The following is a 26793-nucleotide window of genomic DNA, read 5'->3' as shown; positions in this document are numbered from 1 at the left end:
CTTCAAGGAGTCTGCATTTTCTGGGGGGCAGTGGGAATAGCAGGGTCATAAGTAAGACGACTAGATAAATGCTTTGATAGAAAAGTCCACAGGATGTGGTGATGGTCTCTAAGAAGAGCATGAAATCCAAGCCAGAGAGGGTGGAGAAGGTAGGGAGGAAGGTGGCCTTAGAGCTGGTCCTTAAGTGTGTGCAGGATTAGCATGGCCATGGGGGTGTGAGTGGGGAGCAAGACCCGTGAAGGATGCAGAGAGATATGGATGTGAATGAAAGGGTGTCCAGTGTATTGAAGTGCCAATGGCTAGACTCTATGCAGCCCAGAAGCCCAGAGCGCTGGGAGGCAAGGGTAGGGGTGGAGTGGGAGGTGGAGTTAGAGGAGGTGGGAGATGAGTCTGGAGGGGAAGATGGATCCAGGCCTGCTTTCCTCTGTTGAAGGCTCAGCCCTCATTCTGATGGATAATTTCCCTGAGCTCTGGTTGGTTCTGTGAAAGAAACAGGTTTTTACTGACTTCAGCAACCTCTGTGTTTCTTTAATTATGTGTTTTAATGCAGAGCAATCCTTACAAACATACGTTATGCCAGGTTTCTCAGCACTTTTAACATTTTCAGCAGATAACTGTGGTGTGGGTGACTCTCCTGTGCATTGTAGGATGTTTAGCAGGATCCCTGGCCTCTGTCCACTAGATGCCAGTAGTACCCTCCAGTTGTGACAACTGACAATACCTCCTGAAATTGTCAAATGTCTCCTGAAGGGCAAAATCACCCCCAGTTGAGGACCACTGTGCTATGGGATTTCAAATAAATTATGGTTTCGATGAAGGCACCACTCACCCTTGAGCATGAAGCACGTTTTCGGTTATGTTTCTAGTCATGGTGATGGATCTGCCCTCACCTACCCACACTCTTGTCTGCTGCTCCTAAGGACCAGTAGCCCCACTGGTAAAGGTTCAGAAAGCCTTCTGCAACAATCATGTGCAGAGTAAAACTAACTGTCCTGGGAGATGGCACAGGGACCCTGGTTGCTGAGACTGTACTCTCAGAACCTCTGCAAACCCTACTCCTCTTACCTCGGTTACAGCTTGGATGGATGCACCGTGTTTCAGAAGAAGTTCCATTACTTTAATTCGATTCTTCTTGCAGGCAATATGAAGAGGGGTAAAGCCATTCTGCAACGAACAAACGCACATATTTGCTTGACTATTTTCCACTGAAATCCAATTCCACTGCGTGTGGTAAAAATTTTTGCTAAAATGATGTGCTGTGGAGACTTAGAAAGGAGCAGAAACAATGAGGGTGTTAAACAGAATGTACTCTTTCCTGGAAGCAGAGGTAGTCTAGCTCATCCTAGGAGCCCAAGGTGCACTGGTAATCATGAACAGGTAGTAAATTTTTGTCACACTCTCCTGGTAGTTAAGGCAAAATGATCATGCATTTCCTTAGATTTTTTATTCTGGAATTAACTTTCCCTTCCTCTGCCTCATTTCCAACACAGACTATAAGCAACTGGGTCCAAACGTGTTCTCACAGTGAAAACATCACCAACGCCTATTTTGTAGAACATTTTAATGTCTTCTCTAGCTCTAAGATTAAAGTAGGTGCTTACTTCAAGGAAGCAAAAAGTTAAACAACACAAATGCTACTTGGATCATTGGGCTTAATATTTAGTCTAATAAAATAACCTGCTTTTTACCATCACCAACCAAATTGTACAGCCTTATAATTGAGACTGTGCCCATATATCAGCCAACAATGGATAATCATAAAGAACTAGGATCCACTGTAAAAGCTCAGGTCAAAGTCACTAACGGTGCTTCCACATTGGTTCTCAAGACCTTTTACCTGGCCAGAGTCCATCTCAGTATGACTGGCTACAACCTCCATGTTGTAAAATCTTCCATCAGAGGAAAATAAGAAAGAGTCCACACCCTGTTTTAAGACTCTTTTTTTCTTGGATGGAAAAATGAGTCGTGATTGCTAATTTCTTTTCCTCCATTCTCAGAATTCAAAGATCTGTTTGATATACTGGGCAGATCAACAGCTCTTGAAATGCTGCTCTGGTGAAAGCTTTTAGAATTATAATGGCAGTGAAGGTGGCTGAGATATAGAGAGTTCTATTCTGAATTTTGGAGCCTGCAGAACACAGAGGCACCTTGGATTCAGTCAGACAGGGCTAATGCACCATTTGTAAATGAGCAGAGCCCCATGCTAAAAGGGGTGATTGGATGACAGTCTTTAACTCAAAATTGCTAGTGAACTCACTTGTTTTCTCTAAAATCTGGTGCCTTCTTCTTTCCTAAATATAAGTCACGAATGCTTATTCTGAACTAAATTTAACAACTTCCTAAGTCGGGACCATTTATTTTTCCAAAGATGAACACAAATGGAAAACAAACAACTCTCTCCCCAATTTCCCTTCTTGCCTCATAAAATTCTCCTGTTTCTAGTTCTATGGTTGCTTTCTATCGTCATTATGGGATGGATTTCTCTTTTTCCTCTGCCTTCTTTCCATGCTCCTACCTTCTAGACACCTCCATATAAAATCAGAAAATCCCTTCCACAGTTTCATGATTTTTGATGCTTTGCAATTTATTCTCTCATTAAATGGGAAGCACATAAAATATACACTTAGATCCATAAAGTGTACACATAACTCAGGTTATGGAATGTCTAAAAAGCAGCGGAAGACAAATCTATAAGCTCTGACCATGTTTGGCTGAATGGCAGACTTTTCAGAGCAAGCGAGCTGCTGCTCTTCTCCTTCTCTTTCTCTCTCAATTTCTTATTCCGTTATCATCTCTATTTCCTTCACTAGGAAAAGGTAAATAAAAATGGACTCTCTCTTACTGATTACAGCGGAATCACTATCTACTGTACTCCAGCCTGACCCCACTTACATATTTTTAAATGAAGGGAACAATTGCCTGGGACAGGATGTGAACAGTTGCTTGGGATTGAGTCATGGAGGGAGTTGGGCAGCCCATCAGTATTTGGTGAGTAGTAGAAAAGTTAAATTCATTTTGATGGTAAATAAAACCATAATAAACCTGATAGGTGAGTATGATTAACTAAATGTATCAATTATATATTCATTCCTTCATCCTAAAACAAGATAATGAAGTTTTATTCAAATAGTCTGATATGGGAAAATTATTATTCCTGGAAGTTCTATTGTACTTTATTTTAAAATAACAATTTTGTGGTAAAATGGGTATTGGCATGAGTTTATTGCTGAGAAATCCAAAGTATAGTGGAGCTGAGGGACTTTTTCTAGGTTAAAGGAGCAAATCATTTGAGGAGTTAAGAGCAGAAACTAGATGCAAATTTGATTTGGATCAGTAGGAAAAAGGATGACAGACAATATTTCATTAACTTACATGATTACCAGTATGAAATTTCAGCTCACAAATTCTTAGACCTCTTATGCTTAAAAGTCTTTGATCATTTTGCCTCATGTTTCTGGATCTCAGAAAAAAACTTTTCATTTACATAATTATAACTTTACCTATAATAAGATGAGGTTGACCACTTTGGTCTTCTTCTAACTGTATAGTCTTTGTGTTTCTTATATAAGAGACTCACTAGTGTGACCACAGTTAACGATTTACCTAAATCAGCCTGTACACATCAATAATAGGTCTTATAGATTTCCAGAGGATATTTGAAAAAATTGACAAAAGTTATACTTTATTTAACTAGCATCTTGCATTTTTACCTACTCAAAAGCAATCCCTTCACACACACAGGTAGCATGTGGTCAGCAAGACAATTCAGGCTGGACTTATGGCTGAGCCACTCACCAGGGCTTTGGCATTTGGGTTAGCTTTCTTGTCCAAGAGAACCTTGGCAACTTTGTAATGGCCACAGTGGGCAGCCACATGCAGGGCGGTCAGGTAGTCATTGGTGACGTCGTCCACAGGCACGTTATGCTGGAGAAGAAGTTGGACGCAGTTTAGATGATCCCCTTGTGTGGCCATGTGCAGTGGAGACAATCCATTCTGGAACACATAAGGAAATCCAAAGTTATTGTTTCAACTTGTAATCACAACTGTGCCAAACACAAAGTTCAAATATGAACAGATGAAAACCCTAATTTTTCATATAGAAATGTCTTCTATTTTTAAAACACTGACAACTGTTCTGAATTACAGTTACTTTTAAAACCGGTCCTCCCACTTTTTTCAATTCATAACAAATTGTCAAGGGTAATTTCTTTTTCTGATTTAAAAATAGTGTGCATTGACCTAATTAATAAGGCCTACTATTTACTGAGGATACCCTGGGTGGCATGAACGGCTCAGTGCTCAGGTACTAACCAAAAGGTTGACAGTTCTGGTCCATCTAGAGGTACCTTGGAAGAAATGTCTGGCGATCTACTTCTGAGAGTTTAGTCACTAAACACTCTATGCACAGTTCTACTCTGAACACATAGGGTCACCATGAGTCGGAATCGACTCAATGGTAACTGGTTAGCTTTTCGTTATAATTTACAGAATTTCAATGAATTGGAATTTTTAAGACTGAAAAGGATAAACATAAAGGCAGGAACAGATATTTATTGATTAGATTGATATTTGTCTTTAAACATTACTAACACTTGACATGGAATAATATATTGATGCAATTAAAAAAAATTTCTGATTACAAGGCATTTCATCTCACATCAATGCAGAAAGGAAAATGTTTTCCTTTTCCATCAGTCTGGTGCCCCCATGTGTCTGTGATGAGGAAAGGCAAGTCATTGACCAACTCATTAACTAACGTTTGCCTAAGTTACATCAGCTAGGTTCAATGACACAGTTCATCATGTGCAATAAGAAATGAATCAAACATTCATTCAAAGAGCTGAGAGAAGAAATGAATGGAGTCAAGATAAATGAAACCTTAAAAAAGGTTAGAATGACATTTAGCATTCAATGCATGTTTCCTAAGGATGGTGGCAAAGCAAGGTATTAAGATGTCAGTCTTTTCAAGCATACTTGTTTTAACTATGAAGGCAAAGTGAGGGAATATAGAACATTCCTAGAGAATCCAATTTTCAAGAGAGTCTCTCATAACCTAAGTTATCATGTTTTGGGAAAAGAAAGTAATTTGACTGCAAATTCAGTTTCCAAAAAAGTTGTCGTCAATGAACTTTGAAAATAATGATACGTTAAATATGTGCTGATGAGACAGGTATTTCTGAATACTCCGGGCCAAGTTATTTCTCCATCAGTTACCTATGAATGACATAAAAGAGGAGTTTAAGACTCAAAACAAAAAAAAGTAAGCTTTCCTTTAGCTACTCTCATGGCATTATTAATGCACTGCCTTATAGTTTAACTATTTGTGTTCCTTGAAGGCAAGAGGTTCGTGGTTATAATTTCCCCATATTTCCCAGCAGAGAGCACTGTACGTGCAGAAAGAGCTTGATAAATATTTATATAAATGTAAATACTTCATACATTGTCAGTCAATCAAGATATTTCTATCTAAAAAATTCTCAAACATTTTGAACCAAAGTAGAAATGAAGGTGCAACAAAGGGTGGGCACATTTCCCATTTGAGATGCTGCCACCCATGACCATATGCACTGGTTTATTTCCTGCCAAAACATTCCTTTGCTTTGATACACTGTTAGAGGAAAACACAAAGTAAACAAAGAAACAAAATCTGAGAGAACAAAATCTGAGAAAACAAAATCTGAGGGAAAAACAGAAATGAGAGGCAGTATCAATAAAAGAAGGAAATTCTCTAACAATACACAAAATAAGGAAACACGGGTGGGAGATTTAAAATCATTGAGGAAGGACAAGAAGAGTAAAGAAAAAATTATCTTTCTTATGGAGAGGGGTCTTACGACATATAGCACCCTCATCAAGCTGAAAATATGGATGCAGGGTGACGAGCATTCTGAGTTCAGTGAAAGTTCTGAAGAACTGGATAGATTGTTTTCAAGCCAGGAACACATTCATTCACTTAATAGTCATCCAGAAATATTTACTGAACACCTCCTATGTAATGGGCACGGTTCTAGGTACTCGGGGCACTGCACTCTACAAGGCAACATTTCTGCTTTCATTCTACTGAAGAGAGCCAGACACCAAACAAGTAAACAAACTAAGAGATAATTTCAAGATGGTGTTAAGAGTTCTGAAGGAAATTAAATATGGTCAAATGATAGTGACTTCAGGGGGTGGTAATGGGGTAGAAGGGGTGGGTGTTCATAAAAGGCCCCTCTGAGAAGAAGACATTTGAACTGAGAAATGACTGGTGATAAGGGACTGCAGAGGTCTGGGACCAAACTGAGGAAACAAAGTGAGAACAAGCTTGGTGTAATTTAGGAATGAAAGAAGGCTGGTTGGCTAGAAGACAATGAACAAGGAGCAGAACAGGAAGAGATGAGGCAGAGAAGCAGTCAGATGCTGGTAAGGAGTTATTCCCAGTGCAGAGGGAAACATCTGGTTACACATAGTAGGTGGAACCTGTGTGTTTATCCCCCTTCTCTCCCAAAACATCACTAAAAACCAGCAAAGGACTTTAAAAGGTCAAATACACAAGGACATGGACACACACACACAGAGGAAAGGAAACAAAAACAGACAAGAAATGTCTACAAATTTTGGAAGATAAAGAGGATTTAAATGTGGTAACTAATCTAGCAGAAGAGGGAAAAATGAAACTGTCATGGATTGAACTATGTCCTCCCAAACTGTGTGTATCAATTTGGCTGGGACATGATTCCCAGTAGTGTGTGGTTGTCCTCCATTTTGTGCTTGTAATTTTATGTTAAAGAAGATTAGAGTGGGATTGTAACACCCTTACTAAGGTCACATCCCTGATCCAATGTAAAGGGAGTTTCCCTGGAGTGTGGCCTGCATTACCTTTTATCTTACAAGAGATAAAAGGAAAGAGAAGCAGAGAGTTGGGGACCTCAAACCACCAAGAAAGCAGTGCCAGGAGCAGAGCTTGTCCTTTGGACCCGGGGTCCCTCCGTGGAGAAGCTCCTAGTCACGGGGAAGATTGATGAGAAGGCCAACAGAGAGAGAAAACCTTCCCCTGGAGTGGACGCCCTGAATTTGGACTTTTGGCCTACTTTACTGTGAGGAAATAAACTTCTCTTTGTTAAGGCCACCCACTTGTGGTGTTTCTGTTATGGCAGCACTAGACAACTAAGACTGAAACTTAAGGATCTGTGGCATGCTGATAAATGTTTAACAATTGGCTCTCGAAATGAGGAAAGCACTGATGTAGCATTTGCCAATTTCTGTGGTGAAAATACTCCCACTAGGACCAACTTCAGCCTACCAATGTGCTTTACTGAACACGGAATTGGGAAGAGATGTATACAATCTGGCTCCAGCATACCACTTGGTACAAGAAATAAAGGCAAACTAATGAACCTCTAAAGTCCAAAAAGGTAGGCCAATATGGGGAACTAGTACCTTGAAGATAAAGATGAGGTTTTGGGCTGAAAGCAGAATTGGTCAGCGCCTATGTATGAAGCTGTTACGGGTCTATAGCCCCTTCCCAGCCTAGCAAAGACAATCCCCTCTTCTACCCTGCAGGAAGCTAGGAATTTAGTCTCTGGAAAGGTTGAACCAGAGAGAGTCTGTACCCAGGAAACCAGGACAGTCGTAAAGACCTGAACTGAGAAGAGGCAATCAGAAAAAAAAAAAAAGGACTCAGTAGTGGTTATTAGAGGTATGGTTTCTGTAGCTAGACTGGTTGGCTACAAATCTTTTTCTACCACTAGGTGAGATCTCTTTAGAAAGTTACTTTATCTCTTTGGGTCTCAATTTCCTCATTCATAAAAAGGAGATAATAAAAATAATCATAATAGTACCTCAGAGAGTTACTGTGAAGATTAAATGAGTTAGTATATGTAAAGTGCCTACAGCATGGTATGTAGCACTCATTAAGTAGATATTAGTTACCATCTTTGTAATTAAAGTATGCAAAGAGGACAGGGAGGCTGACAGGTCCCTTTCCTTGACCTGACCCAGAATGTATCTATGTATCTATACGGGTAGTCTGTAAGAGGTTGGAGGATTCTTCTCTGAACTGCCCAGAGAGAGGGCAACAAATTCTGACATCAGAGGACCCCTCTGACCCACCACCACCTGATCAATATAAGCCCTGTCTGCATTCTCACAGAGCTTCCGCTCAAATTTTAGTGCCTCGCATTTATGTCCATGTATAGACATTTGAGGAAAACCTCCAAGATGAATGACAAGGTCAAAGCAAACAAAGAGATAAAAGGAAATCTGACGAAATACATGAGAGGCAGAAGAAAGTTAAACTAAAAAAAATCTTGAATATTCTCAGGAAGGTAATAAAAGACATTGTATCGATAAAATAAGAACAGGATACTTTAAGAAAAGAGGCTATCAGAACAAAAAATTTTTCTTCGAAATTAAAAACACAAGAGGAAAAAAATCTCTCAGAAAAAGAATAGATAATGAAATGAGCAAGATGAGAGAAAAGATGAGACAACCCAAGAATAAATCCATAAGATCTGATAACCAACAGAAGTTCCATAAAAAAATGGAGGGCAGTAAATTGTCAAAGAAATACTACTGACAGTTAAATCTCACAGAATACTCAGCTAGTGAAAGAAAAAAGGCCACATTACAGCACATCAATATGAAATATCAGATTACCAGGGCTGAAGAGATCATATGCGATTACAGAGGGGCAAAAGGCCAAGGTGTCATCATATACAATGAAAAATTTGTGGGACACAGCAAAACAGCAGTATAATCCTGTGGAATAATACCTCCAATGGCTTACCAGTATAAACCCTGCATTTCAAATGAGTGATGGAATTGTTTAGATGACACTGATCCTGGGCAGCCTTCACTAGAGTTGTTGAGGAAGCACTGATCAGAATACAAACAGGAATAATATGGGCTTTCCTTATTTTGATAATGTTTAGCAGGTAAGGCTCTTTACAAAGCTTAGCATAGCTTCTAAAAATCACTGGTTTAATAAAAACAGTAATGACTAGCATGTAGTTTGTATATTTCAAACTTTATCCTAAAATATTCTTTTTCAAATAGTGTCAATTGGTTTTATCTTAAAAAAAAAAAAAAAAAAATTCCAAAAGACACTTCGTAAAACATTAACCTTTTCCAGGTAATCATCATGTATGCCTTTCAGATGTGTCAACTTTCCCAAAGGCTCAATCAAGATTCAATCTTTCCAAAGTTTCCAGTTTTTATCAGCTAAATAATATCTTTGGCCAATTTAATAGTCTGTGAACTCCCAAGAAATAAACTGAGGGGCTAGAGAAAGAGAGGTAGCATCCAGGACTTAAAGACTGTCTAGATCTTTCAGTCTTTCTTTCCCCAAAAAGCAATCAATTCTGAGCTGTAAACATTTCATAGAGTAAAATCAAACAATAAGTGTTCCTGAAACAAAACAAAAACTACAAAAAACACACACAACTTTGTGGTATATGCGTTACCCATAAAGACTTCATTAATCCAAATTTATTTGGAATTTACTCAAATTGCTAAATTAAAACTATGTCATTTTCAATATGATTTCAATAAGGCTGAGTTAAATAAAAAGTAAAAGGTTTCAAAGCTAAATACAGTCTAGTGTTCGAAAATCCAGGAAGAAAATTACCTTGGTTTTTGAAAGAATGGGGGCAGCTCGATCAAGTAACATTTCCACTACCTGCTCATGGCCACTCCTTGCTCCACAATGTAGCGGCGTCAGACCATCCTGTTGAACAAAATCAATGTCTTCTATTAGATGCCATGGTAAATTCTAGAACTGCAGTATATTTCTTCAAGAATCCAACATCCTGCAGAGCTGTGAGCTTCAAACATTTCTTCATATATCTCATAAAATAATTCCATATTTTTAGGTTGAGAACTACATTTTTTCATGTTGAAGTAGTTTCAAAGTGTGTCATTTCCCACACATCAGAATATTGACATTTAAAAATATCACGGTTCCATGATGCTTTTGAATATATCCAATGGAATTGAAACATTATAGTGTCTGATATCCACCATTTAAGAAATACATGAATAAAATTTTAAAATAGGAATCTGTAATAGAATTTTTACATTGTTTCTTTTTCTTCCTGCATTTCTATTTCCATTCCATCCCTCCATACAATTTTATCTGAATGTAATGTAACTTTATGTTTTTGATTACCATATCATATTTATTTGCCACAAAATTATATAAAGTTAAATTTAAGAAAAGTTTTAAAGATTTCCTAAGTACATAAGCCTCTAAGTGTCAAAAATAAATCCTCTGATCAGAATTATCATTAGAATTATTTGGATACGATTGATCAAAACAACAAAAATGTTACAATTTTTTTTATTATTAAACAAGAGCAAAATTTATTAACTAATTTATTTTCACGACTAGTTCATTTATCCGTTAATGAATACTACTTATTGTTAGAATGAGGCCAGGTTCAGTATCAATACAACCCAAAAACCAAACCCACTGCCGTCTGGTCAATTCCGACTAACAGTGACCCAGGAGGACAGAGTAGAAGTGCCCCGTAGGGTTTCCAAAGCTGTAAATCTTTACATAAACAGACTGCTACACCTTTTTCCTTCAGAGCAGCTGTTAGGTTCAAATTGCCAACCTTTCGGTTAGCAGCCAAAGTCTTGAACCGCTGCACTACCAGGGCTCCTCAGCATCGATACTATTCCTAACTTTTGTTTTTATAGATGTAACAGTTGAGAAAACTTATTTCCATTAATAAGCGGATGGACTTTTCTCAGAGCAGTGTTACTAATTCTCTGATCTCCTTCTGAGTTTTATGCCAACAATCACTTAACAGTCTTTTGTCAAAAATTCTTTTCAATGATCTATTATCGGACAACTTGATCAAGTCCTGCATTTTTTGTTGAAAGCAATGGACTTAAAACCATCTGAGGCAAAAGATTTGTTGCCCAATCATTTGAGTCTTGCAGTCATCAGGAACACCAATATTTTAACTCCCCCCCTCCCAAGGATGTTTTTGCATCCTGGAACCACGTGGGTGAAAGTTAGACCTTTCTTTAGGATGGAGGTGGGGGCGGGACGTAAGGAGGACTACTGTTAAAGGTGTAAAAATAAAAACATATACCAAACTCTTGAGATAATAACCTGTTCATAACTAACACACCTTGGGTTTATAGACCCTCCCTCCTGTGACCCACAGAGTGTTCGATGACTAGGGTAATGATTCCTTGTATTGTCTTCATGACTGTCAATAAGAGACTGTGATCACCAACTGGCTGCATGACTACTTTTATTTGAACATCCTTTATGCTATTTTACAAATAGTAAGCCTTCATTAAGTCTTTAACTTCCTTGTTCTTGCTATATAAACCCTTAACTTTTTTTTCCTGTTGTGGGAACTCCTTTTCTACTTTTAGTTTGGATGCTGGCAGGTTTTCGTTTGGTCCTGCTCAAGTAAACTGATTATAAATTAAAAATTTATCTTAGTCTCTGAAATTTTCTCTGACAAGGGATAGGTAGGAAGGAGAATCAGCAGGACCCCTAACTATGAGTCTCAGACAGAGAACACCTGGTAGTTGAGGAAATGGAAATTTATTCACTTAAAACTATCTAAATAGTCCCATTCCCTTTGGAGAAAGTCCCCCAATTTGAAGATTACTGAGCTTGACGCTTAATATCTACCCTAAGGATAATCACATTTTAAAATACATCAACATTTGATTCAGTGTATTCAAATTACTTCCTATATTATGTGAGATTCTGCAAGTAAGCGTAATTATTCTAATGTATAAGCAATAAGGTTATGACTGTATTTCTAAACTAGCCAAACCTCAGCAGTATTAAAATTCTTTAAAAAATGAAATTTGAGTTGTGAACATTACATGAGCTGATTTGAATATTCTTTGACCATGTTTAAATATTCTGCCTTTTATGCTGATTTAAAACATTTGCTTTTATAAATCAAAGTAATGCAATAAAAGCCTCTCAAGTAGAAAGAGTATTTTGCTAAAATAAATCTAGGAACAAATAAAAAACACCATCAAATCTGAATGTCTTCTCAGTAATATAAAACCTGAAAGAGAAATAATACAATAACCACAACCTACATGCCAACCACACACACACACAAATGTCACACAGATCCTGGAGTACAGTGATTGTCTTTAATGAATTAAATAAAAGGTCAAAATTTTTTCTTTCCTTTCTCTGAAATAGACTCTAAGAAGTAAGAGATGACTATGCTCACACGGATGAATAATTATTTTCTCCCAACTCATTTATCCTTGGGAAGTATCTTCCCCCAAGCAAAGCGCTGCACTTAGTTCAAAACATTTACATTTCGAACTAATTCCTTTGGCTTTGAAACGGGTGTGGTTTATTATGTACTTTCCTGGTTTGGTTGATAAAACGGTGCCCTGGTGGTGCAGTGGTTAAGAGCTGTGGCTGCTAACTAAAAAGTTCAGCAGTTCAAATCCACCAGCCACTTCTTGGAAACCATATGGGGCAGTTCGTTTCTGTCCTAGAGGGCTGCTATGAGCTGGAATTGACTTGACGGCAATGAGTTTGGTTAGGTTTTTTTTTTTTTTTTTGGCTGATAAAATGAGTCTACTCTTAAACAAAAGGGATAACAACAGGAATTCTTAATCAAATATGTAGGTCGAGCTAGATAAGAGCAAAATGAATCTCAACCATCAACATCTATATCCTTTGAAATATAGTTTTCTTACAGACATTTTCATTGATTATATCTTTTTAAGAAACATTTCATTATGGAAAATTTCAAACATATTTCAGACTAAAGTAGCCCAAATAGTGTAATGAGCCCCGATGCACAGAGCATTTGGCTTCAACAATTGCCACTTGGCCGATCTTGATTTATCGATATCCTGAACCTTTTCACCTTTATTATTTGGAAGCAAATCCAAGACATTTATATCATTTTATCCTTACAATCACCCCTAGAAGGAAGGCATATATAATTTTCATTTTATAAATGAAGAATCTAAGGTTCAAAGAGGTTAAATTATTCATCCAAGGCTGTGCAGGCTAAATACAGAACTACGCTGAAGCTACTGGTGCCTTCTTTGCAAGACAAATCAAGAGATGTCTTGGGAAGGGTTATTAAGATAAAACCTCTAGGCTCAAACTTGCAGCCACCCTTAGTCATTCTTTTACCTACATTCTGGAGCCACTACCTCTTTTTTTTATGTATTAAATTTAAAAAATTAGATTTGTTTATAAATGAAAATAAATTTGTTTATGTATTAAAATCCTACAGAATCTAAAGACTCTGTAAGGAGAAGTGATTCAAATTTTTTTTTATCAGTAGAAGAGCTGTGAAGTACTATAGTTCTAGCCATTGTTCCTTTAATCACCTTGCTTCAATGATGAAGTTTCCTAGTTCCCCAAGGTAAAACTCATCAGTTCTAGTTGAACTGCAAAGAGCTACGTGAAGCACAGTTTTTTCAGCTGTAGTTTTACTTGCAGTATTTGTAACACTGATTGCAAGTAGCTACAGAACCCTGGTGATGCAGTGATTAAGTACTTGGCTGCTAACTGAAAGGTCGGTGGTTTAAACCCACTAGTCACTCCACTGGAGAAAAATGTGGCAGTCAGCATCCGTAAAGATTGTTGTTGTTGTTAGGTGCTGCTGAGTCGGTTCCAACTCATAGTGACCCTATGAACAACAGAACGAATCACTGCCCAGTCCTGCGCCATCCTCACAGTCGTTGGTATGTTTGAGCCTACTGTTACAGCCACTTTGTCAATCCATCTTGTCGAGCGTCCTCCTCTTTTTCGCTGACCCTCTGCCTTACTGAGCATGATGTCCTTCTCCAGGGACTGGTCCCTCCTGATAATGTGTCCAAAGTACGTAAGACAAAGTCTCCCCATCCTCGCTTCCAAGGAGCACTCTAGCTATATTTCTTCCAAGACAGTCCATGGTATATTTTTCTGACAGTCCATGGTATATTCAATATTCTTCACCAACACCATAATTCAAAGGCATCAATTCTTCTTCATCTTCTTTATTCATTGTCTAGCTTTCGCATGCATATGAAGTAATTGAAAATGCCATAGCTTGGGTCAGGCACACCTTAGTCGTCAAGGTTACATCTTTGCTTTTCAACACTTTAAACAGGTCTCTTGCAGCAGATTTGATCTATTCAATACGTTGATTTCCTGACTGCTGCTTCCATCGGCATTGATTGTGGATCCAAGTAAAATGAAATCCTTGGCAACTTCAATCTTTTCTTCATTTATCATGATGTTGTTTATTGGTCCAGTTGTGAGGATTTTTTTTTTCTTTATGTTGAGGTGTAATCCATACTGAAGCCTGTAGTCTTTGATCTTTATCAGTAAATGCTTCAAGTCCTCTTCACTTTCAGCAAACAAGGTTGTGTCATCTGCGTAACGTAGGTTGTTACTGAGTCTTCGTCTGATCCTAATGCCACATTCTTCTTCATATAGTCCAGTTTCTTGGATTATTTACTCAGCATACAGATTGAATAAGTATGGTGAAAGGATACAAACCCTGACGCACACCTTTCCTGACTTTAAACCATGCAGTATCCCCTTCTTCTGTTCGAAGGGCTGTCTCTTTGTCTATGTACAGGTTCCTCATGAGCGCAATTAAGTGTTCTGGAATTCCCATTCTTTGCAATGTTACCCATAATTTGTTGTGATTCACACACTTGAATGCCTTTGCATAGTCAATAAAACATCTTCTCTACTTTCTGCCAAGATCCATCTAATGTAAGCAATGATATCCCTCGTTCCACGTCCTCTTCTCAATCCGGCTTGAATTTCTGGCAGTTCCCTGTCGATGTACTGCTGCAACGACTTTTGAATTATCTTCAGTAAAATTTTACTTGTGTGAGATATTAATGATATTATTCAATAATTTCTGAATCTTGTTGGATCACCTTTCTTTGGAATTGGACACAAATATGGATCTCTTCCTACGGGTTGGCCAGGTGGCTGTCTTCCAAATTTCTTGGCATAGACAAGTAAGCACTTCCAGTGCTGCATCTGTTTGTTGAAACATCTCAATTGGAATTCCATTAATTCCTGGAGCCTTGTCTTTTGGCAATTCCTAGGAAACTCTACGGGAAGTTCTACTCTGTCCTATAGGGTTGCTGTGTGTCAGAAACTACTTGAGGGCAACGGGTCTGTTTGTTTATTTTGGTTTCTGCAAGTAGCTGAGTCCTTTGGATCATCTATGAATTTGCTCTGGCACTTTTCAAAGGTGTACGGCTCTTCAAATAGCCAAAATCCTGTCTGGAGAAGTACCTCATCAGGAAGCTGTACAAGATGTCACGATTGTTCAGCTGCCCAGGCAGTGCCAGCTCAGCTGCTAGAACATTTCAGGTCAGTGGAAAATTAGCGCTAAAAGTTAATGTAAGATCTTTAATTAGTATCATAGTTTTTACAGTCATGAAGACAGACGAGACCAGCTGATCCATACTGAGACTGAAAAGTATCTACCATTTAATGATTCATACTCAGCAGGCACTGACTTGACTTAATACCTATTTTTTGTTCCAAAAACAAGCATTAAATTTTGAACTAAGTTCTTTGGCTTTGAAACAGGTGTGGTTTATCATTCACTTTCCTGAGTCTACCCTGAAACAGAAAGGACAACAAAGGCAGGAATTTTTTTTTTTTTCTTAACTTTTTTTTTAATTGTACTTCAGGTGAAGGCTTACAGAACAGAAACAGCAGTACACATATTGTTTTATGACATTGGTTAACAACCCCACAACATGTCAACCCTCTAACTTCTCAACGTTTTTTTTGGTGAAAATATACATAGCCAAAGATACACCATTTCAAAAATTACTACATGCACAGTTCAGTGACATTGACTACGCTCTTCCAATTGTGCTGCTATTCTCACTTAAGACGAAGGCTTACAGAACAAAATAGTTTCTCATTTAACAGTTACTACACGTTGCCCTATGACAATGGTTAACAATCTCACAACACATCAACAAATATCCTTACTCAACCTTGGGTTCCCTATCACCAGCTTCCTTGTCCCCTTCTGCCTTCCGGCCCTTGTCACTGGACTACTGTACCTCATTAGTCCCATTTGGTTTTATGGGGCTGTCCACACCCAGACTGAACGGTGAACCTCGGAGATAACTTCACCACTGAGCTAAAACGGTGTCTGGGGGCCATACTCTCGGGGCTTCTCCATTCTCCTTTAGGCCAGTAAATCTGCTCTTTTTTTGTGAGTTAGAATTTTGTTCTACATCCTTCTCCAGCTCTGTCCAGAACCCTCTGTTGTGATCTTGGTCAAAGCGGTCAGTGGTGGTAGCCGGGCACCATCTAGCTGTACTGGACTCAGTCCAGTAGAGGCCTTGGTAGCTGTGGACCATTAGTCCTTCTGACTAATCTTTTCCTTGTATCCTGTTCTCTTCATTCTCCCTTGCTCCCGAAGGGATGAGACCAGTGGAGTATCTTAGATGGCCGCTCACAGGCTTTTAAGACCACAGACACTACTCACCAAGGTAGAATGTAGAACATTGTCTTTATAAACTGTGTTATGAAAAGCAGGAATTTTTAACCAATTAATTAGAAAAAAATTTTAAAAAACTAGCCAGAAAAACATTCATTCACTCACTCTATTCATTCACTCAATAATTTTTTTATTAAGCAACTTTCATGGACATGGTACTGAGATAACCCCTCTGAGAGATTCAAGCACGCCTTAACTAAAAACCTGGTCTTCAGAGACAGACTAGTTGAAATGATAAAGCAAGCATACCCACAAATAATAAAATGCCAGGTAAAAAAGTATATATACCCCAATAGAGGGGGGAACAGCTCTGATTATTAATACCATGATACCTCTCTGTTCAAAAAGATCTTCAGCAATTGCCATTTCTACTCATTTCAAGTCTATATTTCTCAGGTTAGCATTCAAAGTCTTCCAAGATCACTCCCTACTATACTGGTTTAGGAACCCTGGTGGCACAGTGGTTAAGAGCTCGGCTGCTAACCAAAAGGTCGGCAGTTCGAATCTACCAGGCGCTCCTTGGAAACCCTGTGGGGCAGTTCTACTCTGTCCTATAGGGTCGTTATGAGTTGGAATTGACTCAATGGCAACAAGATTGGTTTTTTTTTTTTTGATATTGGTTTGACTTGGCCTTTCCCTATATCCTTCACTTCTACTCCAGTTAACAAACTCTTTGCAGTTTCTGGCGAAACCTTCTCATCTTCTTGTTCCTCTGCTTTGCCCATACTACTCTATTTACCTGGAAACTCCATTTCCACTTTATCCAAGCTCCAAATAAAAGAGTTTCTTTGAAGCCTTTTCCACAACTAGACATAATCTTCCTACCTTCAGAAGATCCGTCTTATTTTTTCTGTGTCTTTTTGGGGGTACATATCTTTCTACCTGGCATTTTATTATTTGTGAACATGCATTATCATTTCAACTAGTCTATCTTTGAGGATAAGGTTTATAATTTAAGGCATATTTGGATTTCTTAGGGGGCTTAACTCAGAACTATGTCCATGAAGGTTACTTAATAAAAAAATATTGGAATAAATGAATGGAGTGAGTGAATGAATGGGTTTTCCAGCTACTAAAAAAAAAAAAAAAAAAAAAAATTTTTTTGAGTTAGTTGGTCAAACATTTTTTCCCTTGGTATATTTTTAAGAGTAGACTCATTTTATACTTCAGAGATGCTATTAAAATATCTTCCTATCTTCGCAGAAAAATAAAATTCTCAATAGAATAACTTGTACATTGGGATTAGATTTAAGAATGTGGCTCCTTAGTCCTCAGAGTCAGTTCTAAATAAGGTTTCTCCTTTTTCTAATTCAGAATACTATAACCATAAAGAAACACTGTGGATATTGTGCTTTACAACAGGAGCGAAATCATGTGTTCCCTTCCATGAAATTAGAGCAATGTTTTCTTCAATACAAGATAAGGATTTTTACTTTCTCCCAAACCCTAAAAATTTACAATTAATGTACAGTGCCATATAGAATGGGTCTTGGACCAAAAAGCAGTTCTTCGACTGCATACTACAGCTTCAACCTCTAGCTGAAAAATGCTTAGCAAAGGCAATTCTGGTAGCTCAAGGGAAGCTGTCTCAAGAAAGGCAGCATGCGCGGTTGGACAGGAGAGAGGAAGAGAGGTAAGCCAAGTTGCCATAGTAACAGTATGGAAGATAAATGAAATTGCATGGGGTTAGTAATTTTTTTCCAATTCCCTTGATTTTTAAAGCACTAACATAATGAACAACTATTCCCTCAGGCAGAATTCTGAAGCAACGCAAACCAGCTAGGCCAGGTCTCATATTTCATTTCAGTGGCAGTAATCTTATTAGTGAGGTAGGGAATCGCACTTTACTGGCTGGATAAAATGCTCTCTTGTGTTACAATGAGAGCAAAATCTCACGCATATGAAGGTCAAAAAGACTTTCTTTCAAGGCTTCGTTGTTCTGAAAAGTATGGAGCAGGGTATTGATTCATCACACCTAGCCAACCCAGAATATGTCCTTAACAGGTCAAATTTGCCCAAAGCTGATACTGAAGTGACACAAATTCATGACTTTTTTATATTCAAGAAGAAATATGTTCAAGAAGAGAGATTTATTTTGACTTGTGTCCTCTGGGTCCCCTTCTTTTTTTCCTACTAAGCAAAAAACTCAAGAGAAGGAAAAGGAAGTCAAGCAGAGAGAATTCACTGTGTAGTTACATTTTCCTACATTGCAGATGTAAAACAGGATGAGATATTTAATTGAAAATGGAAAACAATAAAAGACAATATAGATAGTGTTTAGGAGAGGAGAATTATAATGATAGCCACAGATAAATGAAAGGGCATCAGCTACGGCCTACTAGTAAAGCTATTCCCATATCTGTATTTTCACCAAAAAATTCTGATTGTAACCTCATTTCGTTTGTGTTAGGCAGGTATAGGTTTGGCCTAAGAGGAAGTGAAATGACATTTTCTGAATGCCTTCTATGATCCAGGTACCTTCTATTTGCTATCTTGTTCAGTCTTCACAACAACTGTATGAGAAAGGCATTCGTAGTTCCATTTATAGATGGAAGAAGCTGCTCCACCAAATTAACGTATCTACCCAAGGTCAAGTGGCAAGTAAGTGGTTGGTATTAGGATTTATACTCAAGTTTGCCTCTACCTGAAGGATTGGATTCTTTTTACTATGTCAAAAATTTAAAAAAATACAAGAATCTGTATCCAATGTCATTTTAAAATCAAGAATTTATTTCTGCTATTTGTATATAGGAAGGAGGAGTATCTAATTTTCTTTCTTGTTCTCCTGCTATACTTGCTATATGTCTAAAATTAGACCGAAATAAGGTAAAATGCTATTGTTCTCTCTGCTTGGAAAACTACAGCCTTCTCTCTGAGCCTAGAACACACCCTTATACAACCTGTTTTGTATTTGACCACTCTGTTCTTTGTGCTTTTTGTCCCCTCTTTCTTGTCTTCCTTTAGGTTAATTGATTATTATTTAGTATTCTAATCATTGAATTATCAGTTTATTACCAGCTATTTTCTCCTTTGGCTTTTTCACAAAATCTCTCCTTTTCCTTTTCTAGTGGTTGTCCTTAGGTTTACAACACATCCTTAACTATTACAGCCTACCTTGAATTAATATGCTGCTTCATATATGAGAATCCTAAAATATTATAATCCCATTTACATTATTAGTCTTATCTTTTGTGCTATAAATATCATATTTTACTTCTATCTATATTACAAACCTCATGATAGATTGATATTTTTGTTTAAATACTTGATTCACTTTTACAGAGTTTAAGAAAAAGTAGTCTTTTCTATTTATCCATATACTTACTATTTCTAGCTCTTCATTCCTTTGAATAGACTCAAATTTCCACCTAGTATTATTTTTCTTGTGACTGGAGAACTTCTTTAATATTTCTTCAGTGTGAGTCTCATTGTGACACGTTGTCTCAGCTTTGGTTTATCTTTATTTTGCTTTTATTATTGAAAGACAATTTTATTAGATATAGAATTTTATATTGACAGACTTTTTTCCATTTAGCACTTTAAAGATGTTCCATTGTCTTCTGGCCTCCAGGGTTTCTGATGAGAAGTCACATAATGTGTTTATAATGTTCTCCTGTTTACAATGTGTCTTCATCTCCGGCTGTTTTAAAAATTTTCTCTTTATCTTTGAGTCTCTGTGTTGTTTTCTTTGTATTTACCTTCCTGAGCATGTGCTAAGCTTCCAGGACCTGGAGGTTGTGGCTTATGATTGAATTTGGCAATAAATATAAACATTTTTTTCTGCCTCATTCTTCTTCCATGCGGCCTCTGGGACTCCATTTTATGTTTTTAGGCTGGATGTTATTGTCCCACAGGTCACTGACATGGTGCTTATTTGTTTTTTAATATTTTTTTTCTTTCTGTGCTTCAGTCTGGATGATTTCTATGACACTGATTCTTTCTTCTTTCGTATACAATCTGCTGTTTATCCAATCCCCAGATTTTTAAAAATTTTGGATACTGTGTTTTTCAATTCTAGGATTTCCATTTGGTCATTTTTAAAAATAGTTTCTTATATTTCATCCATTATAGATTATAGTGTATTTATCAGTTAGTTAAAAATCTGCTGATTCCAACACCTGAGTTTGTTGGGTGGTCTGTGGGTCTCTTTCTATTGTCTAATTTTTCTCTATAAGTCAGAATCAACTCGACGTCAGTGGGTTTTTGGTGTTCTTCTTTTAATACAAATAAATGCTCTTAATTAACTTGTAATATTTGTGATATAAAAATAAAAAACTATTTTTGTATGACATGAAGAGATATATTCAGGTTAGTTTTGGTTACTACAGAAACCCAAAGTCTGTTGCACTATTTCAAATCTCCTGTCAACATGTCTATCTTAGTACTTCAAGAAGGAAGCACAGTTCTAGAATTTTCTCTTTGGGAGAGACTTTTATGACCATGATATATTTAATATTTTCTTCAAGGATTTATTTTTAACCAAGGCAATCACACTTCCAGAAATACAATGAAAATCAAAAGTTAAGACTAGTATTTCCTTTTTCTTAGGCTTTAACCTGAGAATTGTAACAAGTTGCACATCTGGGGAATCACAGGCTAAAATTACAGGACATCTGAGTGTCCCCTGACACCTTCCCAGAATAGTAAGAATTTAACAGCTGACAGATTGAAGGTACTCTGAAAGCCCTTTATCTACCTGCACAGAAATATCCCTTCATTCTTTTAAATGAATTGGATGCCATTAACTTCAGGGAGAAAAATTACATTATTACAGCACCAGTATAAAGTCATGTAAGTTAGACTTTTTGGTAAATGTAACATTAAGGAGGATATTGTATTTTGACATATCCAGTAAATACTAAGTAAGCATCTAGTATGTGCCAGAAAATGTGCTGTGTGCTATAGATACTAAGATGAATGTCTGTATCTTAATGTCAAGGTGTAGCTTTGGATATAATGTAGTAATGGGATTATACGAGGATGTGGGCAGTGGCACCTTGCTAGGAAGGCTGGAAGTTGGGAGGACATTCCGGGAGTCTGAGTACTATTATTACTGGTTCTACCTGAAACTCCTGCATCTTCTCTGAACCATGAAAGACTAAGCAAAACTGCCTTTATTATTGGATGATGAGGAATCAGTGAAAAGAGAGAACTCAGAAGATGGTGCAGACTTAAAATGGTTCTGATTAAGGGTTCACAATAAGCCTCTGATTTGGCTGTGAACTGATGCAAGGAAAATGAAAATAACAAAGGCCATCCATTGCAAAGTGTTTTCCTTCAACACATACACATTTATGCTAGCTTTGCAGAGAGCAAGAGTTAAGTGGAAAGATATAGCTGGCCCCTGTAAGTAACCATTCTTAGCAAAGCATTTTAGTCTATAAAGAAACAGTAAAAAGCCATTAAGATGTTGCTGAAACAGTAAACAAACTTCATGAATCATTTTAAAAATAGGATGCTGCATATAGATCAGATTGCAAAATTTCCCTTGACATACGCTTGTATATCAGCACATTTCCCGCCATTATTACAGAAATACTCTACATATTTGGCTGTTCAAAAGGACCATAAGCTAACAAGCTGATTGATATTAGTTAGCACTATGGGGTAGGAGAAACAGAAAATCTTTCTTGAAATAGGCCGAATGGAAGGATTGTCAGATCCTTGTTAAGCTAAATTCCTCCAGGGAAGAGTCATGCATCACCATCTTGATTTTTACAGTAGCTAATTATTCTTAAAGTTACAATGTCCAGTGCCCTTCCAGTTGGGTAAGACTTGTGAGATCATAGGGAATAACTCTCTTTTTGTACCGGGAAGAAAACTAAGACCCAGGAGGATGAACTTTCCTGTAGTCATGTTTCACCACTTGTACTGAAGACTACAAATTAGGCACTAGGGTAAAATAAAATCCACTCTCATCTTGCTGTTCCAGCTGGTAAGATCTTGCTCAGCTCTTACCTAAATTACTCTTAGCAAAATTCAAGTTTTCAGTCTTTCCTTAAATTAAAGGGCTCTAAGAGTCAGCTTTGAAACTGGATTCTTTATTAGATTAGCAGCCCATGTAGGGAACAGGGCAAGTGAATGAGGTCCTTCACAATGCCAATCTCTGAGGTGAAGTCCAGAGAAGTTGTCCTGTGTCTAAACAGAGGGGACTGGTGTGCATTGGTCAGATTTGTTGACTCCAACATGATAGCCACAACAGCAATAAGTATCTGATATGATGGTGGACGGGGAGACAGTGGATGGGTAGATAGTGATATTTAACTTTTTAGGAGCTTTGTTTCTTGGGGCTACTGGATTGAACTTGGCTGGGGACTTGTTTTGTATTTATGAAAAATTCTGCTTTCTCTTTTTAGGCTTGCCCCCACGGCTTCCTGGCATTTTAGCTGGCTCCCTCTCTTTCACCCACACATGCAATCACTGCTTAGTCATTTCAACAAGAGAGAAGGAAAGCTTTGAAGAAGAGAAGACAAAATAGTTTACATATTTTGGGTATATACTACACTTTCTTCCATACAGTCTGCTGGGAATTTAGCCTGTGCACTACTGGCACCCTACCCCACTGCACCCCACCCCATGTAGGGCAGCAACAAAAGACTGACAGAATTTTCTGTTCCCTGGTTCATCAAGGCTTCATTTTCAAATTTCCTTCACGGAACGCTAGAGAAGGGAAAAATTCCAAGTTCAAACTGGACGAAGAGTAAAAAAAAAGTCTATATCTTTTTTTAAAATAAGACAGCCCTTTAGAACAGGGAGGCAAAGTGGCATAGAAAGCAACTAGCATACCACATTTTGCTTATAACAATTTCCTATCTCTGATACTGCTATGGAGAGAATTTTCATGCTTGTCTCTTGGCCGTCTCCTGTGATTCTATATGCTCCCTGTTATGGATTAAACTGTGTCCCCCTAATATGTGTTGGGATCCTAACCCCAATACCTGTGGATGTAATCCTATTTGGAAATAGGGGTTTCCTTGTTATATTAATTAGACCACACCTAAGAAAAACCAAAAAAACTAAACTCGTTGCTTTCGAGTTGATTCCAACTCATAGCAACCCTACAGGACAGAGTAGAACTGCCCCATTGGGTTTCCAAGGCTGTAATCTTCACAGGAGCAGACTGCCACATCTGATGGGTTCTAACCGCTGGCCTTTCGGTTAGCAGCTAATACCCAAGTAAGTAGGTTCTAAATCTTCTCACTTTTGAGTTATACAAACAGCAGATTAGACGCGGAGAAATGCACACAGAGGAGAAGACAGAGGCCATGTGAGGATCACCAAGGAACAAAGGAACGCCTGGGACTCCCTATAAGGAAGGAATCGACATGGCTAAGATCATGATTTAGACTTTTAGCCTCCAGAACCTTGAAAAATTTCTGTTCTTTAAAGCCATTCACTTGTGCTATTTCTTTTACAGCAGCACTAGGAAACTAAGACACCCCCTATAGACAGGACCGGAACTTCCTACATACCTTTTTCTCCTCCCATTATATAAGAAACAGCACATAAGTGCTTCACCCAACCACTAAAACCTCAGGCATCTCTTCAAGCTTCTCTTTTCTGCTTGGCTCCTGTGACCTTCATTTCCCTTCACAAATCTTACCCTGTTCACAAATAATCCTTTATCCCCACACGATAATCAGATGGCATAAGCAGTGCACCTCTATAGTTTATTCCTCACAATCTTTTCAAATAGCCTACACTTAGCAGAGGACATCTGCAATTTAAACAACTCTTCTAGCATTCATTATTGCTGGTAATTGCTTCTTAATGAAATGATGCAAAGTCAGTGGACTAAGATCTCTATTCAATTTCTTTCCCCAAACAGACAGTCCTTTGGGGCCAACCTTCATCTTCTCTCTCTCTTCCTCTCTAGAAAGCTTATTTTCTTTTAAGGTGCATGTATGATAGCTTTCAGATTCCACTGTCATCAGGGAAAAGCCACGTGGGTCTCTTGCTGAATCTCTATGGCAGGGCTGGATTGGGGTCCGTGCCCAGGCCACAGTAAAGTACAGAAGGTAAATGAGACCATCTGCTTCATGAGGGCAGCAGCAGTGTTGTCTGGTTCGCTACATGGTTCCATCATCTAGCTAGGTCTGCCCCATCATAGACAGTAATAATTTACTGGCTGAGTGAATAAATGTAATGAATAATAAATGAAGTAGAAAATTAAGGAGTTACAAGAACCAAGTTCAGCTTACCAGGCCAGTTTCAGAAACATGGACATCAGGTTCTTAGAAAGGGGAAGCACAGGATTGCAGAAGGTACAATTACAAGACAGAGAAAACCTCTAAATCCCTTAACGGGTGGATGTTCTTGGTGAGACAATCTTTTCATTAGCCTGGCTCTTGCTCACACTTCGCATCAAACACACAAAATGTTCAAAAGAAAATCCCTCAGTCAGAAGTTTAATTAGCATTAAACTTCTGTAAGACATATTAGTAAAGGTTGGAATTTATTTCTGGCCTACTTTATGGTAGCATAATTTACAAATATTATCTTGTTCCCTGCAACAACCCTTCAAGGTGGCCATTAGTTTTATTTGTTTTCAGATGCAGAAATTACATACAGAAAGGTTAAGCAGCCTGCCTAAGTCTATCTATGCCCAGGATCCAGCATTCAGTCTGGATTCTAAGTCTTAGTTCTTTCCCCTACTACAGTGCATTACACTAAGTAAGCAATATGTCAAACACCTAGCTAGATAGATTAAAAAATAATAACAATAATTGTCATTTTGAGTATCAAACTGACCAAATAACTCAGCCTGTGGTGTCAAGTAGAGATTAAATTCTTGAAAATTTAACTCAACTAAAACTCTGACCTTAGTACCAAAACCTGTTGCTGTTGAGTTGATTCGGACTCAGATTGACCCTATAGGACAGAATGGAACTGACCTACAGGGTTTCCAAGGCTATAATAGTTACGGAAGCAGACTGCCACATTTTTCTCCTGTGGAGCGACTGCTGAGTTCGAACCCCCTACCTTTTGATTAGCAGCTGAGTGCTTAACCATTGAGCCAGCAGGGCTCCTACTGACCTTAGTTGGTTTCTATAATTAGATCCATTAGCACTATTTGAACATGTATTAAAAATTTATGAATATGAATGGTCAACCCATTTTAAGAAGAACAAACTTAGCAGTCATTTTCCAAGAGACTACAACAACTGCAACAAAAATAAAGTCAGTGTTGGGACAGAGTAAAAGATCTTCAATTTTTTCCCCAGCCAGCCTAAAGAAATTAGAAAAGGCATTCCTACTTCCCGAAAACAAGCGTAAGCAAGTACGTAAATTGCACTCTTACCCTTGTTTTGGCATCAATTTTAGCTCCTCGATCAAGCAGTAGTTTTACCATATTGGCATTTCCTCTTTTTGACGCAACGTGCAAAGGAGTGATGTCGTTCTGTGGAAGAAGAGAAAGAACAGCAAAGTTTTGGTATCCTCAGTTTAACCAAAATGTTGCTTCCTACCACCTCCCACAACATGCCCCAGTTCTGTTTCTTCTTGTGAACAGTATGCTTCCCAACACTTCTCTCTGACATGGTGATTTTCTTTAGAAGGAGGCTCAAAAGAAGATGTGAATTTTAAGGGAAACACTCTGAGGGGTGAGGCCCAAGTATAAGTATTTCATTTGCCTGAGGTGATTCATGGATTAAATGATGGTTTTTCTGTGTGTGTGCTAAAATCCTATATCTTTAAGTCAGTGTGTTTTCCCACAAATTTGTCATACATATTGGCTAATGTGTGGTTGACTAGCAAGTGGCTGACTAAGTCAGCCCAGACTGAGTTAAAGGAGTGTTGCCTTACTCAGAGCCTTCCTTCCCTAAATTCAGTTTGAGCATCAGGTTGTCAAGGACAGACCAGAGTAACTCAAGGTGGGAGAGCAATAAGTACGTACGTAGTCAGAGGATTTCCCACGTCCATTGGACTTAAATGTGTCTATGGGCATTTATCAGCAAGCTCACAGAAAACGGACTGTGATTTTTTTAAATTACTCTTAAGGAACAGCCATTTGTTAGGACAATCCAAAATTCCAATCATGTTCTCCCTGATTTCAAAGGTAGGCTACTTTAACTCCTTCCTCTGAGCATCTTATGTGTGCTAGGAATATTTCCAGAGTGTAAAGAAAATTGTGTGCATCTGTTGAAAAAACCCCTATTTGGTGCCTTATTCCTATGAAGCAGCAATATGGGTTTAAGCTCTATTGTTCCCAAAAGGCAATTCTATGAGAAATGATATAGGCTCAAAAGCGTTTATAGTTTTATAATTTGATAAAAGATACATTATAATAGCTAAGCACTTTACTTATACAATCTTA

General features: G+C 38.0%; 1 protein-coding gene across 1 annotated transcript in view; it reads right to left on the bottom strand.

The window, feature by feature from the left end:
- Nucleotides 1-26793, bottom strand: part of ANK3 (ankyrin 3) — a 742532-nt gene that overhangs the window by 162988 nt on the left and 552751 nt on the right. Inside the window, exons 9-12 of the mRNA XM_023739341.1 lie at nt 25780-25878; nt 9608-9706; nt 3796-3993; nt 1066-1164 (exon numbers count right to left, since the gene is read on the bottom strand). Of these exons, the coding sequence (XP_023595109.1) occupies nt 1066-1164; nt 3796-3993; nt 9608-9706; nt 25780-25878 (495 nt within the window). The remainder of the gene's footprint in view (nt 1-1065; nt 1165-3795; nt 3994-9607; nt 9707-25779; nt 25879-26793) is intronic.

This window comes from Trichechus manatus, unplaced genomic scaffold (genome assembly GCF_000243295.1).
Source record: "Trichechus manatus latirostris isolate Lorelei unplaced genomic scaffold, TriManLat1.0 scaffold00007, whole genome shotgun sequence".
NCBI lineage: Eukaryota > Metazoa > Chordata > Mammalia > Sirenia > Trichechidae > Trichechus > Trichechus manatus.
Note: the sequence above shows the minus strand (reverse complement) of the source record. Positions and strands in the feature narration are given on the sequence as shown.